The 16,128-nt window shown below is 38.3% G+C and overlaps 1 protein-coding gene and 1 non-coding gene across 6 annotated transcripts in view; both read right to left on the reverse strand.

The window, feature by feature from the left end:
- WDR17 (WD repeat domain 17) overlaps window positions 1-16,128 on the reverse strand; it is an 88,340-nt gene that overhangs the window by 30,012 nt on the left and 42,200 nt on the right. For 3 of the 5 annotated variants that reach the window (XM_075555784.1, XM_075555783.1, XM_075555785.1), the window contains 10 exons: window positions 15,793-15,961; window positions 12,574-12,665; window positions 10,384-10,466; window positions 8,633-8,719; window positions 7,193-7,357; window positions 4,687-4,889; window positions 3,569-3,718; window positions 3,352-3,482; window positions 2,958-3,083; window positions 1,388-1,543 (listed from right to left, as the gene is read on the reverse strand). In XM_075555784.1, coding sequence (XP_075411899.1) covers window positions 1,388-1,543; window positions 2,958-3,083; window positions 3,352-3,482; window positions 3,569-3,718; window positions 4,687-4,889; window positions 7,193-7,357; window positions 8,633-8,719; window positions 10,384-10,466; window positions 12,574-12,665; window positions 15,793-15,961 — 1,362 coding nt within the window. The remainder of the gene's footprint in view (window positions 1-1,387; window positions 1,544-2,957; window positions 3,084-3,351; window positions 3,483-3,568; window positions 3,719-4,686; window positions 4,890-7,192; window positions 7,358-8,632; window positions 8,720-10,383; window positions 10,467-12,573; window positions 12,666-15,792; window positions 15,962-16,128) is intronic. The other 2 variants (XM_075555787.1, XM_075555786.1) reach the window with 1 other exon arrangement.
- On the reverse strand, window positions 5,337-5,405 carry LOC142455912 (small nucleolar RNA SNORD41). The gene has a single exon (XR_012786022.1). It is a non-coding gene; the product is annotated as a small nucleolar RNA SNORD41 (small nucleolar RNA).

Here is a 16,128-nt window from a genome sequence, read left to right on the forward strand (position 1 = left end):
TAACTTATCAGTCAAATCTTTATTTATTCAAAAGTAAAAGTACTACCTTGTTCTAAAATGGTTGGTGAATGCTGCTGGGCAGTGTGCCCTTACACCATATAAAATGGGAGACAACCCTTAGACCTGACCCCTAGGGTGTTCACTGGCTTGGGGGTGGCTGGAAACGAGGTCCACTGTCTAGGTCTTCATCACGGAAGGCAGGAAGTTCACCACTCAACCACAACTGCCCTCCCTCTCATTCTTTGGTTAAATGTTTCAAGTTCGCAATGTTGGCTCATAACATTTGAAAAGGCACATTTCATTATTTTAGGCCAGGCTGTGACTTATTGTTTATCTCAAAATGAATGAGAAAATAAAAACAGAAGCTAAATATAATTTTGGTTTATTAAATTAAAACGGTCCTGTTTCATTTTAAGTATTTGCGGTATCCTAGTAGTCTGTGGATAAATATTGTACCGCACATTGGGAGGTCAGCTACTAGGGCCCACCCGCCACTTTGAGTCCGTTCCTGTCGACCCTTAGTTAAGGGTGCTGTGTGTCAGGAACAGCTCAATGCCAGTGAGTTTGGTTTGTTTTTATGAGTATTCTTAATAGCATGCTTTGTAATTATAAAAGTTATTATTCTAAATTAACCTATAGTTTTTAAATGAACCCTGTGGCACCGTAGCTAAACACTTAGCTGTCATCTAAAATATTGGCACTATTAACCCACCAGCTGCTTTTCAGGAGTCCTGTATGCTCCACAGCGGAACCTCCTCTTCTGGCAAGTGTGGGGGAGGAGTTCACAAGTGTCCTTAGCAAGGAGATCCCATTGGGAGCAAACCAGATATATATCCATGTGTACATATTTGTGTGTGTTTTAAGAAATATGGATTCTATTCTAGGACAACAATTCTCAAGCTTTAGCAAAAATAGGAATCAGTTGGATGGTTTATTAGGACATAGATTACTGGGGTTTTGAGTCTATACACTGAGGTTGAATGGGGAAAGTTGCATGTCTACCAGGCTCCCAGGTGGCATAGTCGTGAAAGCATTAGGTTGCTAACCAATAGGTTGGTTTTAACCAACCAGTCATTTCATGGGAGAGAGAGAAAATAGACAGTTTCCATAAATATTCAGATGCAGCCATGGGAACACAATGGGGCAATTCAACTGTTCTCTTTGAGGCTTATTATGGTGTAGAATCAACTCAGAGGCAGTGTTGCATTTTGTTTGTTTTTTAATAAACAGGTTTTCAAATGACAGGGGATTTGCCTTTGAGATCAGTGGTTCTGACTGGCAGATAGCTAATTAGATTTTGGGAGAAATTAAGCTGAATACTTAGTATCTAACTAACATGTAGACTATTTTATTAGACACATTTATTTTACTTTAATAGCATAATTACCTCTCCAAGTTCAACCATAAGTTCACAATATCTCTGAATATGTCCTAATCTCAAGTGTATTTCAGCAGCTTCTTTCAGTCTTTCTTCTTTGGTAGGTACACCAATACCACCACCGAATTTGGACATCTTTACAGTTGTTAGTTCTTGTGCTTCAGACTGGTTATAAAGAAGAGAAAATATTCTAAATTTCTAGTGGTAACAAATGATTTTTAAAAGCATTTTGTATATCAATATATATCTAAATATAGCACTGAAAAAGGAATGTTTTAAACTTGATATACAAAATTACTCGATGTAAATTACTTTAGTTAATAACAAGATATGAACAATGGTTTGTCCATTGTAATAAATTATATTAATAGTGGTAGAAACCATCTACCAAGGTAAGTGAGAAAGCATATGGGAACTCTGTACTTTCTGCACAATTTTGCTGTACACTTAATGCTTATCTAAAAATTAAGTCACTATTAAATCAAAGTTTTCTCTTTATAAAATACAATGACTATATAAAAATGATATTTAGATGTGGGAGATTGGAGAAAATTCCTTTGTTCCTAAAACTTTTGGGCTGTTGCAATTGTCCAGAAATACAGGCCCCATAGCAGTGGTAAAGAGTTGCGATATACAAACACATCGTCACAATGCATGCAGAGATCTCTAACAACAACCCCAATTCTGGCTTGCTTTGAAAGACTCCTGTGTTTTCAACTGATTTTACATTGAATCTTTAGTTTGGTGTTTAAAGGGTAAAGTACTTCCGCTTTATGAAAATACCCTTTCTAGAGACCATCAAATGTACATCCCTGCCACAGTTCTCTCCAAAGTTAACCATGGACATTTCACTGCAGACATAGGAGATCACTTCTCTCTGGTTCAGGGTTGCTTTTGCTGTCATCACAGGGTAACTTGCTAGCTACAAAGAAACCAGTGGTTTCGTATTAAATTTCATGAAGTCATTTACTATGATCAATTTTAACATAAACATCTCAGAATAAAGTTTATTAGGTAGTCTCTCTGGGAGTAAAACAGGGCAGTGTCTATGTCGCGATCTTTGATACTGAGATAAAGAACAGCTTTTCAAGGCGTTCCGAGGGGCCCTGAAAGAATTTCAGGAGATTCGAGTCCATTGAAAACTACAGTTCCTTTAATCTCTTCGTAAGTACTTCATACTGTCACGATTGGTTTACCAAAAGATGCATCTTCCCAATGCTGACTTAGTTTAGTCTAACCATTACAAGCCTTACAAAAGGGCTCCTATGCATTTTTGGAAAAGTAAAATTAAGAGATAATTGAATTTTCTCACAAACTTTTTGACGTCCTCTTGTATTGAGTTTAGGGGTTGGTCATTATTGAAGGAGCCCTGATCACCGCGGTGGAATTGCTTGGTTGCTAACGAGGGACGGTGCCCAAGCTGCTCTGGGAGAGAGATGCGGCTGTCCATCCCCGGTGCATCAGTTCATCGTGAGTTGGCATAGACTTGAGAACAGTATATTTGACTTCTGATTTTAGTATTTATTACATAGAGAAAACATTTTTGCTTAAGTACATGGTATTTGCGCAGCTTACTTACAGTTCTAAATTTGATCAGGTGTTTCAAATGCATTATTCCTTTAGCGTAGCTCTGAGGAAGTAAGCTATCATCTTGCCCTTTTATCACGGCAACCAGGTTCCATAAATTGTGACTGCCACCTGGAGGCTAAAACGTTGACATGCATAGTGAACCAGCACCCACAGCATTTCCAAGTTCACAAACAGGATCAAACAAGTACATTTAAGTTGAACAAGAAACAAATTTAACTATTTAAAAATTATCTGACACGCTTTTGTGCACTGTAATGGCCAGGCTAAGAGTCATGCGCAGAACTGGGATGGTCGATGTAAATAAGTCGCGACTTAATGGCTATGGTTGTAGTGATGCATTTTGGCTGAAGAGACAAAATTCATATATAATTTTTATTACTTACTGATAAACATTCTGAAAACCATTTCAGTTTTTTCACTCGTGGATTTCCAGCTTCTTTCTCTATGTCTTGCTTAATATCTCTTGATACTTTGCCACACAATAGAGGCGCAGTGCCTTGCTGTATAGCATTATCTGAAGACAGACAGGATTTAGTGAGTAAAAACTGCTTATAACATAGTGATAAAAAACAAAACGGAGTGCATGCATGTGTTCAATACCAGTGTTCCCGATAATTTCTTCCCAAGGTCTGTCTGCCACAATATTTATTTGTAACGGAGTGACCAAAGGCGCCAAGGACCAGAGTCTCACGGTCGAGTCACGGGAGCAAGAGGCCATAGTGAAAGGGCGACTTGGATGGCATGTCAAACCTGATGGGAAAAAACTTGCATTTTAACTAAAGTAGAAATTGAAAAATAGTCATATATAGCTCACAAAACTTCTACAAAATTGCAGTTATGAAGAAATGCTTTAAACAACTGTAAGGCTCTTAGAGCTAAAGCATACTATAATTGTATTCAATTAACATATTGACAAAAATGCAACCATGTAATAAATTATTTAGCATATTATATGAATATATAACTGAACATTTATTATCAAGAAAATGGTCCACAGTGCATACATTGAAATTATTTTCAGTCAGTTAAGGAGCAGGTATACTATAATATCAATATGTGAATTGATGAATGGGTGGATGAAATTCATATAAGACAAAGAAAGCTGATACTTTTACATTCAGAATATGTAAAAATAAATGAGATTCTCATGGGTATTTAGTACCACACTGCCTCAGCCAAAAAGTCATTGGACTAAAAACATAGGTGGGAATGGCTATATTAGGTTGTAAAAATAAATGAGAGTTAAATGAGAAAAATAATCTGTTTTTATTTTAATTCTCAGCAAGACAAGTCTAACAATGACTATCCTCTGATAATTTCCTTCGACTTTTTCTACTACCTTCTACATATTCTGAGAGGAACCCTGGTGGTGTAGTGGTTATGAGTTAGACTGCGTTCATCCTTGTTGGCAGTTTGAAACCACCAGCAGCTCAGAGAGAAAAAGACTGGTCTTTCTACTTCCATAAAGAGTTACAGTCTATCTTTAGATAGAAAAAATAATTAACTAAATAAAAAGTGTTACGGTCTCAGAAACTCACTATGAGTCAGCACTGACTGGATGTCAGTGAGTGGGTGCTGTATTGATATTCCAGTTATAAACAGGCACACTTTCTAGTAAGTAAATATAATTTATTAAATTAAACACCATGAGATATTCAATACACTGTACTTCTTAGAAGTTACGTTAATATATCAACATCATAAATGAAAAACTTTACCATATACATCTGCACCATGATCGTACACAGTATCCAAACAAATTCCTTCTCGGGTGTCCCACACTTTTATAGTGTAGTCCCAGCTACCAGATATTAGTAGATAAGGAATCTCAGTGTTCCACATTAATCCCCTCACAGGTGCGGTGTGTCCGCTGAGAATATTTATGCAAGCATCTTGTGTATAATCCCAGATTCGAACAGAACTGAAAACAGAACGTTGTAAGTCATTAAGGGCATAATTTATCTAAAGAATTAACAACCTTAATGGGACACAATGATTATTTCCTAGTCTATTTAGAAAACATTTTATGTTTTATTGTATCTTTTATACACTATAGAAATGAGTATTCAACGAGGCAAATGTTAGCCTATTCCAGCATAGTTATTTTCTTTTTTTTTTCCCCCGCCCTTCCCCCATAGTTATTTTCTTTATGTTTACTGGCTATTTACTACTGAAAGTAAATATACTATTTCATAGTTTGTTTCTTTAAAAATAGCTTTCTTAAAATAAAATAGTGAAAAAAATAGCCAAAGAGGGGAAAAAGAGACAAATAAGACAAATGCAGTAATTTAAGAGCTCTCAAATGACTTTCAAGTGTGATGGTGGCTATTATTGGAAAACTCAGTAAGTACACTTTTTTTTTTCACCACGGGATCAGTCAGTACGAATACAAGAAAAATCAGCATGATGTCAAGGGTCAAGGTAACATCATTTCCCAGTAAGTACACTCTTATCAATACAATTCCTCCATGTTTCTGTCAGAAAAATGAGTTGCTTAATTTGAGCTCAATCTCAAATCAAGAAAATACATTAAATACATTTAAAAGCAGCTGATTCATAATATTGCTTTAACATATTTATTTTAGTAGAGAGAGATGTTATTAAAATCTAAGACCCCTTAATGCCAATTTTATTTGGGTAAACTATAATTTTTTTTAGTCTCCTATTGGTGCTAACCTAATTCAAAGGCTGATGCGTTTGTCAGGTAAGCATTGGCCTGCAAACCTCAAGGTTGAATTCAAGCCCACTGGCCAGTTCCTGGGAGAACGTAGAGGTGCCTGCTCCTGTAAAGATTTCCAACCTTGGAGATGATCCCATGTAGAGTCACTGTGAGTCAGCAGTAACGAGGCGGCAGGGGGCTTGTTTTGGTATTGGTTTAACAATGATTCAAAAATCATATTACCAAGTAGATACATAGTTTTGTTTTGTCAAGGCATTGTGCTCTTTGCTGCCTATAACTCTCCCACCCCACCCCTATTCCTCCTAAGAGACAATGCACTGGTTACATGTGGTTATATGTTAGGCTGCTAACCGCGAGGTCAGCAGTTCCAAACCACCAGCAGCTGGGGCGGGAAGAGAGACAAGAGGCTCAGTCTTAAAAACGTAGAAACCCCCAAGGGGCAGTTCTATCCTGCTCCATTGGGTCACTATGAGTTGCAATGAGCTTGATGGCGGGGAATGAGGGCTACCGTAATTAAATGTTGTTAATGCTACCTTCTTATGAATGGCCAGCATCGGACTTATTCTAAGTCTGATGTCTTACATTCATAAATGAGAATATATTTAAGTGATTTATTTTTGGGTGACAAAATACTTAAATGTTCCCACCGAGGACCCTAAAACAGGCGTCCTTGCTTATGTGGCACACATTAGATACTAATGCTTGTTGGTCAGCCATGGGACTTTGGGGCGCTCCAATGGAACAAGAGGGTCTGTAACTTTCCAGGCGGAATGTTAAGGCTCTTGAATAATCTAAAATAATAACTCTTCCTAAGTTTCATATGACATCCTTAGTAGAAATACCACTTTAAATGATAACCCACAACAATTGCATGAATGTACAGCTAATCCCCAATTTCAAGAAAAAAAACCCTAATTATTTGATATAAAACCTGTGCTATGACTTTTACGTTGCACAATAATCTCTCTCATACCTAAATGTATCCTGTCTTCAAAGTGACTAAAAGTATACCACAGAAATATATATTGTTTGTATATAAACTTATAGGTAAGGATTTTGCTCTCAAATCTATAAAAATTGTTAAGTCACTTTCACTTCTAAAATAGCTTCTCTTCAGGCTAGAGGGAATTATCCAATTTCATTCATACGTAAACAGAAAACAACTCTTTTTTCTGTTTCTATGTCAGAACATCTGTAAACAAACTCCGCTTTGTATGTGCTAGAGATTTATTTCAGATCCTTTCTTCTCTCCCACAGATCCTTTTAGAATTGCTGTTTTGTCCACTGTGTTGCTAATAAGATACAAATAAGTATCCACACTAAGTAAAACAAAAAAACAAAACCCATGAATATTAGGGTAATATAAGTATGATAATATTTCATTTGGTTGGGTTGATCGCATTTAGGAACTCATAAGTACCTAGTTGTTACATAAATATTTAAATTATTTACATATGGTTTTGGATCATACAAATAGATACATTTCTAGAAACATATACACTTAAGACTTTGGCGCTAACAAATCAGAATCCCATGATACAGACCCATCGTCAGAACCACTGCCAAGAATCCCCTCCCTCAGAGGTGACCATCTCACGTGGAACACTTTTGCTTTGTGCCCACTGAACACTTTCAGTGGCTGATCAGAACTTGTGGCTACGTAATAGACACGGACATTTTTGTCTTCACAGCCAGTGGCGATCATGTCTCTGAAATAACATCAAAGCACATTAAAAATATCAAACTATTGCTATCACTTATTTGAACAGTTTAAAATTATTTCTGAAATAGCATTTGTTTTAGCTGAGGTCTGTAGGCTAAACACTAGGTTCTTAAAAGCAAGGTTGAATTTTCAAAACCATCCAACTTGAGACAGCATTGTGGTAGTTACAGGCTCTGTTGCCAATTTGAGATTATTATGAGTGAAGGGGTGGAGTTTAGCCTGTTAATCAGGTCGCAGCTTGATGACCTCACTTGAAGCCTCTAAGGAGATAAAATAGCACACTGGAGGTAGGACACTGGCTCACTCCCTGCAAGAAATGCTTGCTGTCAAGGCACATGGAGCTATGCGAGAGCCCTGGAGCTGAAGGAGTCATGTGTAGACCCCTGCCAGCACTGAGACGCCTCCATAAGACTTTCCACTCACTGGCTTGTGATCTCCCTGAATTCGGCGTCATTGCATGTGTCGTGTGAGTCTGAAGAGGAATTTATAGATTGGTATTGGACATATGGGCTAATATAGGGCTGATGGACTTGATCTGGACTGGGCTGGGATGTTTTCTCAATATTCAATTGTTCTTGTCTTTAAAGCTCTTCTTACACACATATGAATGTGTCTGAATTTGTTTCTCCAATCTACCAGACCAACACAAGTATCAAATGCAAGGGCAATCAATGCCACCGTGGAACACCACGGCACGGCACAACTTCCTTAAACGGTGTTGATCCCAGGACACATTGCAATAGTAGAAGTTCATACAATCTTTGCACTGATTTCCACGTTTCACTAGTTAGTCCAAGCTTTTCTTCCCCCCAAAGTACTAGAAAATAGTTTTGAGATCATCGGTATTGCGAAAGCCGTGAAAACTTCTTGAAATGAAAATAAAACCAAACCCAGTGACACCTCAAATTCCAAATCATAGCAAACCTATAGGACAGAGTTGAATTGCCCCACAGGGTCACCAATGCTGTTATGGAAGCAGACTGTCAAATCCTTCCCTCATGCGTGGATGGCTTTGAACTGCCACGCTTCCAGACAGCCACCAACCACTTAACCAAAGGCTCATTGAAATGAAAAGAGATAGTTAAAATAAATGACAATTTACAAGGTTCCTTCTCATTTTCTAGGCAAGGGGAATATTACTTTTTTAAAAAGTGATAAGGATTACTTTTAGAAATAGTTTTAATTTTTATGGTGATTAAAACCTCCTAAATATAATTATTATTATGTTGAGGGGGAAAACTAGAATAGCAAACCAACTTACTTGTTGTTTTGGCTCCAATCACAACCAAAAACTGCCGCTGGATGTTTGTATTTATGTAGCACTTTGCCATCAATTGTTCGAATAATACTGAAATTAAATGTGAATAGAAAAAACAGCATTCTTAATACATTAAACAATGAAACAAAGTAAGAGTTGTATAATTCAAACACAAGCATCTTAGGTTATAGAGCTTCTTTGTAAATCGCAAGGAACATTTTAAAATACTCTAGAAATGAGTTACTAATTAAGAGTATATTTACATTCCTGGAAAACCACAGTGCTGTTGAGTAACTCCAGCCACTGGCGCGTCTCCAGGACAGAGAACTGCCCCAGGAGCTCCGAGGCTGTCAATCCTTACAGAGCAGACGGCCACGCACCCTGAGCAGTGGCTCATGTGTTCAAACTGGCAGCTAAGCACTTTCATCAGACATTTTCGGCTGGAAATGATTTCTTTTAGAATCGTTTGCGGAAAAATCTCGTTTAACAATATGTTTCAAAGTAGTGTAATAGGTAAGGTAGGCATTGGTGTTTCAGCTTTAAAATTTACTATTTGGAAATTTACAATATTTATAACAGTCCATTTATGAAACTGCTCCCATAAGTTAGCATACAAAGAATAAGACACATATTATAACATTATCATAGTCCGTTCTCCGTGATATGGCAAGACGTTCAGAGACCTTCTCAAGAGATGGAGCACTTGCCTTAAGCCCTTACTATCCTATGATAACGCCACAGAACAGTAAAATGCTGAGGAAGATCAAGGCTTATAGCCCACGGTATGGACTGCAACTCAGTGAAAGGAAGACCCGAATCCTCACGACTGCACCAGCACGATAAGCAGAGAAGACATTGAAAGTGTCAGGAGTTCTGTTTTGCTTGGATCTATAAACGCTGCTCAGGGAAGCCGCAGTCAAGAGATCAAGCGACACACTGCATGGGTAAATCCGCCGCACACGGCCTCGTTAAAGTGTTGAAAAGCAAAGATGTTACTTGGAAGACTAACGTGCTCTGGACCCAAGCCATGTTATTTTCAATTGGCTCAGATGCATCTGAATGTTGGATTTTGAATAAGGAAGACTGAAAGAACTACTGCGTTTGACTTGTGGTGGTAAAGAATCATACTGAAAGCGCCACGCGCGGCGAAGAGAACAGAAACATCTGGCTTGGAAGCGTATGGACAGAATGCTCCTCGGAGGTAAGGATGGCAAGACTTCATCGCACATACTTTGGGGGTGGGTTCAGGGGAGTCCAGTTCCTGCAGAAGGACAGCATGCTTGGTCAAGAAGAGGGAGAAAGAGAGGAGGGCTCCTGACAAGGTGCGCTGACAGGCGCGGCATCAATCTGCTGGACCCTACGAGGGACAGCGCGGACAGTGTCGGTGCTGGTGCACCGAGGGTGGCTAGGAGTTGGGGCACCTAACATGTCCAACTTTGTGAACGAGCCTTGGGGTTACGTCGAGCCAATGCAGAGACCCTTCACTTTAAATAAGGTCAGATCTTCATTTTTGTTTAAAGACCCTTAGCTTTAAAGAAGGTAAGAATTTCCTTTCTTTATTTTTAAAATACCAATCCTTTATTATTTATTTCTGAAACATAATAGGAAGGTAGTGTGTGCTTACGTAGCTCATTAGTATTTATGAGAGATTGTATAAATGAAGTCTCAGGATATTTCAGTGTATGTGCTAACGTGGTACACCAAGTGTTAAGTATGACTTTTATAAGCAGGGCGACTTCACGCATGGTACTTACCAGAACCCGTCACCACTGCAGGTAGCAATTCTTTTCGAATCTTTATGACTCCAGGCAATGCAGAATATTCCATCTTTCCCATGCTTCAAAAAATGCAAAATGCCTATCAATAAGAAATAATTCACCCCTTTTTCTCTTATTTATTTATTACTTATTCCTTCTACAGATTACTTTTCTATCAGCAGCTGTTCTTCTAAGTGCTATCAGAGGAGACATTCTTGACATGACCAGAAGCCTAAATATAGATATAAAATAGTGCAAAGCTGTCAACCTAAAAAGAGCACTTTAAAGATGTAACGTGGGTGGCTCCATATCTTGATGAGTACAGGTGTAGGGCCTGAATTCGCTTCTTCCTCCATTCAAAGGGTTAATTTCTGCATCGTATCTTTTGCTGGGAAGAACCCTGGTGATTCTTCCCAAGGTCAGCAGTTCGGAACCACCAGCAGCTCTGCAGGCTAAAGGAGAGCTTTCCACCCCTGTAAAGAGTTTCAGTCTCAGAAACTCACAGGGACCGTCCTTCCTTGTCCTATAAGCTCACGAGGAGCCAGAAGGGCAGTGAGTTTGGTGGGTGTACCTTTGGCCTGCAATGCCAGTCTGAAAAAAGTGACTGACATGCTTTTACAATTGCATGGGAGACAGAAAACATGGCCATTGTTACAATTGGTCATTCTTCCAAATTTCGGTTTCATTTTTTTGTAACGAAAAATTTGAAGCAGCATATTTGTATGATGAATCATTCTGCATGTGCTCGCTGCACTGTGGGAGTGGGAAGGTGCTGGTGCAGTTCTAGCTGGTATGATACCAATGTATTACACACAAGGACTATATTGCACATGGGAATATCATTCATAAACTCTGTCACGGAAGACAGAAGTTTGTGGTCAATTACTTTCAAAATTTTCTTTGAAAACATTTCAATTTTATATGGTACTTAAAAGGTGGCTAAAGTTAAGGGCATATACAAAAGTGGGGGCATATACAAAAACACTAGGCTGCTAACCAAAAAGCCTGTGGTTTGAACTTATTACCTCCTCCACAAGAGAAGAATGTGGCAGTCTGATCTGTAAAGCTTGAAATCCTCAGTCTCCCTATAGAATAAATTACTCTGCCTGACAGCCCACCGATGAGTAGAAATTGATTCGATGGTGGTGGGTTTGGGTCAACTGATTCTTTTTCTGAGTTTTATGAGCACTCAAAAACTTGATGGTGGAAAAATTCCATTATCTCCTAATTCTGTTTTTTCCATGAATTTTTAAAAGCCCCTCATAGATACAGTTTCACATTCATAATGGCATCTGCAGTTAGCTATGTTTTTCATCTTTAGGGAGATTATAGGTGGGCCAATTTTTAAAAGGCAGATATGAAAATGAAACAAGGCCCTTTCTTTATCCAGCTGAAGGTGCTGTCGGTTGTACGCATGAGAAGCGCATTGACAGCTCTCTAAGTCTGCGTTTCCTTCTCAGAGGTCTCTGCCACATCGCTCCTCAAAGCTGGCTTTGTTCATTTTTCCCACTTTCATTACCTAGGGTGTAAGTCATTTCGATATTGACCTTAATCCTACTACTGAATGCTGAAAAATACATGGATGAAATCAGGGATGTCCCTACGATAGGGAAGCTCTGTTACTGGAACCCAAGCGGGGCTTGTCTGTCCAAGTACAAAAGAGTAGCCATTGCAGGTCACAAGATGCAGAAAGGTCGCAAGTAGAAAATAGAGATCTGATCTCTAAGGCTCAACAATTTAAACCTATGTCATTTTCAGGCTCAATTCTTCTTTTGTTCTTCTAGCTCCCGATGTAATATATGGGGATTGTGTTCTCCTGGGGATGGGCTGGCGGAGAGTGAGGGTTGAATGTGGAGGAAGGAGGCAGGGTGCAGCTTATACAACCCAAGGTTCCCCTTCAGGGAGCACAGTTGCCTGCTGGCAGTTGGCAAGGTGTCTCCAATGCTCTGTATTCACCAATCACTGCAGCGCTGTCAATCCCGTGTCAGGAAATTAATCTTTTATATAAATTGTCAGTTTCAAGTATCCTCACGTGAAGGGTTCAACGATAGAAATTATCAACAAGAATATTAAACAAAACATATGTATCACCTGGTTATTAACTGGTAAATTAAGGGAGAAAATATTTTTAGAACATAAAGTAGTAAAAGATATTATTTTATTGTGCTATCAATAAATACATCTTACCTCATTAAATCGTTGTACCATTTTCCCCTTTTTAACATCCCATATAAAAGCACCATTTCGGGAAGTTGCCCCAGCAATGCAATTTAAATCACCTTAGGAAATAATTCGTTAAGACATTACATTAAACATTTGCCACAGATACCATTCTTTTTAAAAAAGTTAATGATGTTGATGGCATAAGATGAGATTTGCAAGGTAGTGATTTTCTCTTTTTGGTGAGAATAATCAAATAAATGCAAATGTAGAGAGATGAGATGAATAAACTCCCATCGTACCACTTCAACGATTATCAAAGTATAGTCTATCCTGTTAGCCCTGTAACTCTTATTGGATTCTGGTGGAGCCAGTCTCTGACACGATTTCAGCGTGGCTGCATCTAAAGACCACCAGCCATCCCCAGGTATCGTGCAGTTGCTCCCCATTCGTGGTGATTCCTGGTTGGAAAGGCTGAGTTTTCTATGGAAGTAGGGCACAAGGCCTTTCTTCCAAGGTGTCTCTGGTTGGACTTGAACCACTAGCCTTTCAGATAGCAACTAGCACAATAACCATTTCCACTTTCCAGGGATTGTGACCCTTTTCTTAACATGACAAAACTATCACAGCTGTAGAATTTGCCAACAGTTCCTCAATATTGTCTTCTATCCAGTCCATCTTTATGTGCTCAGGTAGCATATGAATATGTAGGTACTATTTTAGGGTAGATAATAATGTGATGACAAAACACATCTTCAACATAGTTCTTATATTTTTATTGTGCTCCCCTTTACATGTTTCTAAATTATTAGTGACACATTCCTATATTTGCAGTTTTTCCCCCTCATTTCCTATAGTAGCTACTTTAAGACATAGAAACAATTGTAAATCACCTCTTTCCTATCTATATCCTTATCAACATTATCTTTTAAGGGTTCATCCACATTTTAGTTCAAAATTCATCAATAACGATGGAAATAATAACAACATTTCATTTTTCCAACCATTTACTGGATGCAAATTCTCAAAGCAGGGAGTGAAAGAATTCTTTAAGTGGGCTTAGGCTTCTCTGTTATTATTTGAAAACCATGTTTTTTGCTACACTATCCATTTCATTTTTAGACTGAGACACATACTTCTACAGAAGGGATGATGGTCAATGAATCGGTGCTCTAGTGCTGAGCTGCTGCAGTGACAGGTCCACCTCCTATGTCCCAAAGGGACCCTGCTGTGAAGATGATGCATATTGCAATGATTAAGAACACAGCTTCTGAGTGAGACAATTTTGATCAAGCCTTGATTCTGCCACTTACTTGAGTAAGCTACTCACCCTTCTGCATCTTATGCTACTTACTAAATGAAGGCTAGCACAATGTTTAAAAAGTAAACATAACAAGACATTTTGAGGGAGCAGGTGAGATGTTTTGTTAGCTCTTTCTGTGCTGTATGTCTTAATCAGTGAAATAAAACTTCCTCCCTCCTCCCAATTAGTCCCGTGTCTACAATAACAATAGGTGTTTTGTGCTTAAAGAAATTGCTGTAATTTAATGTTGTAAGGAAACATTGCTCTAGATATTTTCCCTCATTGTATGGGATGGGGGATAGATAAAATGGAAATTAACCTTTTAGTGTGTCTGAACCCATTGGAAAATCAATTCATTTGAACAGATTCAGGCATCTATATACAGGAACTAAAATTTATATATACACCTCTGTGAGAATACCAGACTTTGGGGAAATATCTGTAATGCCTGCCTGTAAGTTGAAAAATGTAAGAATTCAATAGACCGAAGAATTCCCCTATACAGAGAAATAAGCTAACAAATAAGATCTATCTTATCTGTTAGGAGTGGACATAGCTTATTTCAGTTAGTAAAAGCTTGGGGACTAACCTCACAGAATTTCTTCATTCCTGGATACAAGTGAAAATTAATATATATATAACTACTGGGACAAAAAGGTAAAGCATACAGAGAGGAAAATCCTCCTTTTAAGTTGAAAATTTTACTTGGGAGTATAAAATTGTTTATTATTGGTACATGGCACTGTTAGGGGAGAAACTGTCTGAAGTTTGACTTTATACATAGAAGGCACAGAGATAGCATCCATCTGGGATCATAGAAAAGGCTGTGCCAACCTTATGGCACATTTTATTATGGAAAAATGGTCTTTAATATTATAAAGGTGGATTCACACAGAATTACATGGTCTCAGTTGCTGTATAATCATTCACACTTCAAAAGAAGTTATAGCAGGAAAGGTCATCCACTTCAGCTTGAGATAATAAATTCCTTTCTAAAACTATGGATTTAATATTTTATAGATTTTATTTACAAGTAATTTCACAGGATAATATGTACCACATAACATCATTATAACTTTGCATACCCATATAAATACAGCTAAAATCAGAGAAGCCAAGGTGATGGTGGTAGTTAGAAAATGTGGTGTCAATTTGAGAGGATTATGAGTGAAGGGGTGGAGTCTGGCCTGTCAATCAAGATATAAGCAATGAAACCTCTGTGTGGGCATGGCCTTCTCCTGAGAGTTCTGGGAACTCCTGTATTTCCTCCTTAGATGCAGGAGACACTTCTCTCTCTAGGCTCATTCCCTTGGAGATGCTCTACGGACAAGACACATGGTGCTACATACACCCTGGGAGCTGGAGAAGCCACATGGACCTCCCCTAATGCAACCAGACTAGAGAACCAGATGAACTGGAGCTACAGAAGATGCACAGAAACCCCTACCAGTGCTGAGGTGCTTGCAACACCACTGGATCCACAAGACTTCCAACCCACTGGCCTGCGATCCTCTTGCATTCAGCATCATTGTATGTATTTCATGAGTCTAAAGAGGACTTTATAGACTGGTATCGGACATATGGGCTAACATTGGACTTACAGACTTGATCTGGACTGAGCTGGGACATTTTCTCAATATTCAATTGCTCTTGTATATAAACTTCTTTCTTATACACACGTGAGTGTCTGTGCATTTGTTTCTCTGGTCTACCCAGACTAACACAGTGACCCTGATTTGCTGTGGCTTTTCCATATAATTATTCAGGGTCCTAGGAGCCAAAGTCTCTCTGCAGGTAGTCTATTCTAAAACATAAACTAACTTTACATGTTGATACTAAAATGTTTCTATAAGCATGTGAAAAATCTAATGGAAAGAACAGAACTCAGATAAACACAAAATTGGGGACAAATCAGTTCCAACTTTCAATAAAAGAAATCTTACCTGGTGCCCATGAAAGGGAATAGATAACCCCTTCATTACCAGGCGAAGTGTACACTGCTGTTAATGTGTTTATATCCCAGACTTTTATAGTGCCATCAAACGAAGCTGTTGCTAAAAGGTTGGGATCATCAGGTTTGAATTTGCAGTCAAAGATAGTTTCTACATGTCCCTAAGAACAGAACATTTAAAAATAAGTCAACTAATGAGAAAAGCATATTAAGAGTTACTTCAAAACTACCCGTCGTTTACAAAGTATAACATCTAATCAAGCTGACACATGAATGATAGATTTCAAAACATTAGGAAAAATACATAGACAGGCAAAAAATAAATAAA

The sequence above is a fragment of the Tenrec ecaudatus genome, chromosome 8 (genome assembly GCF_050624435.1).
Source record: "Tenrec ecaudatus isolate mTenEca1 chromosome 8, mTenEca1.hap1, whole genome shotgun sequence".
NCBI lineage: Eukaryota > Metazoa > Chordata > Mammalia > Afrosoricida > Tenrecidae > Tenrec > Tenrec ecaudatus.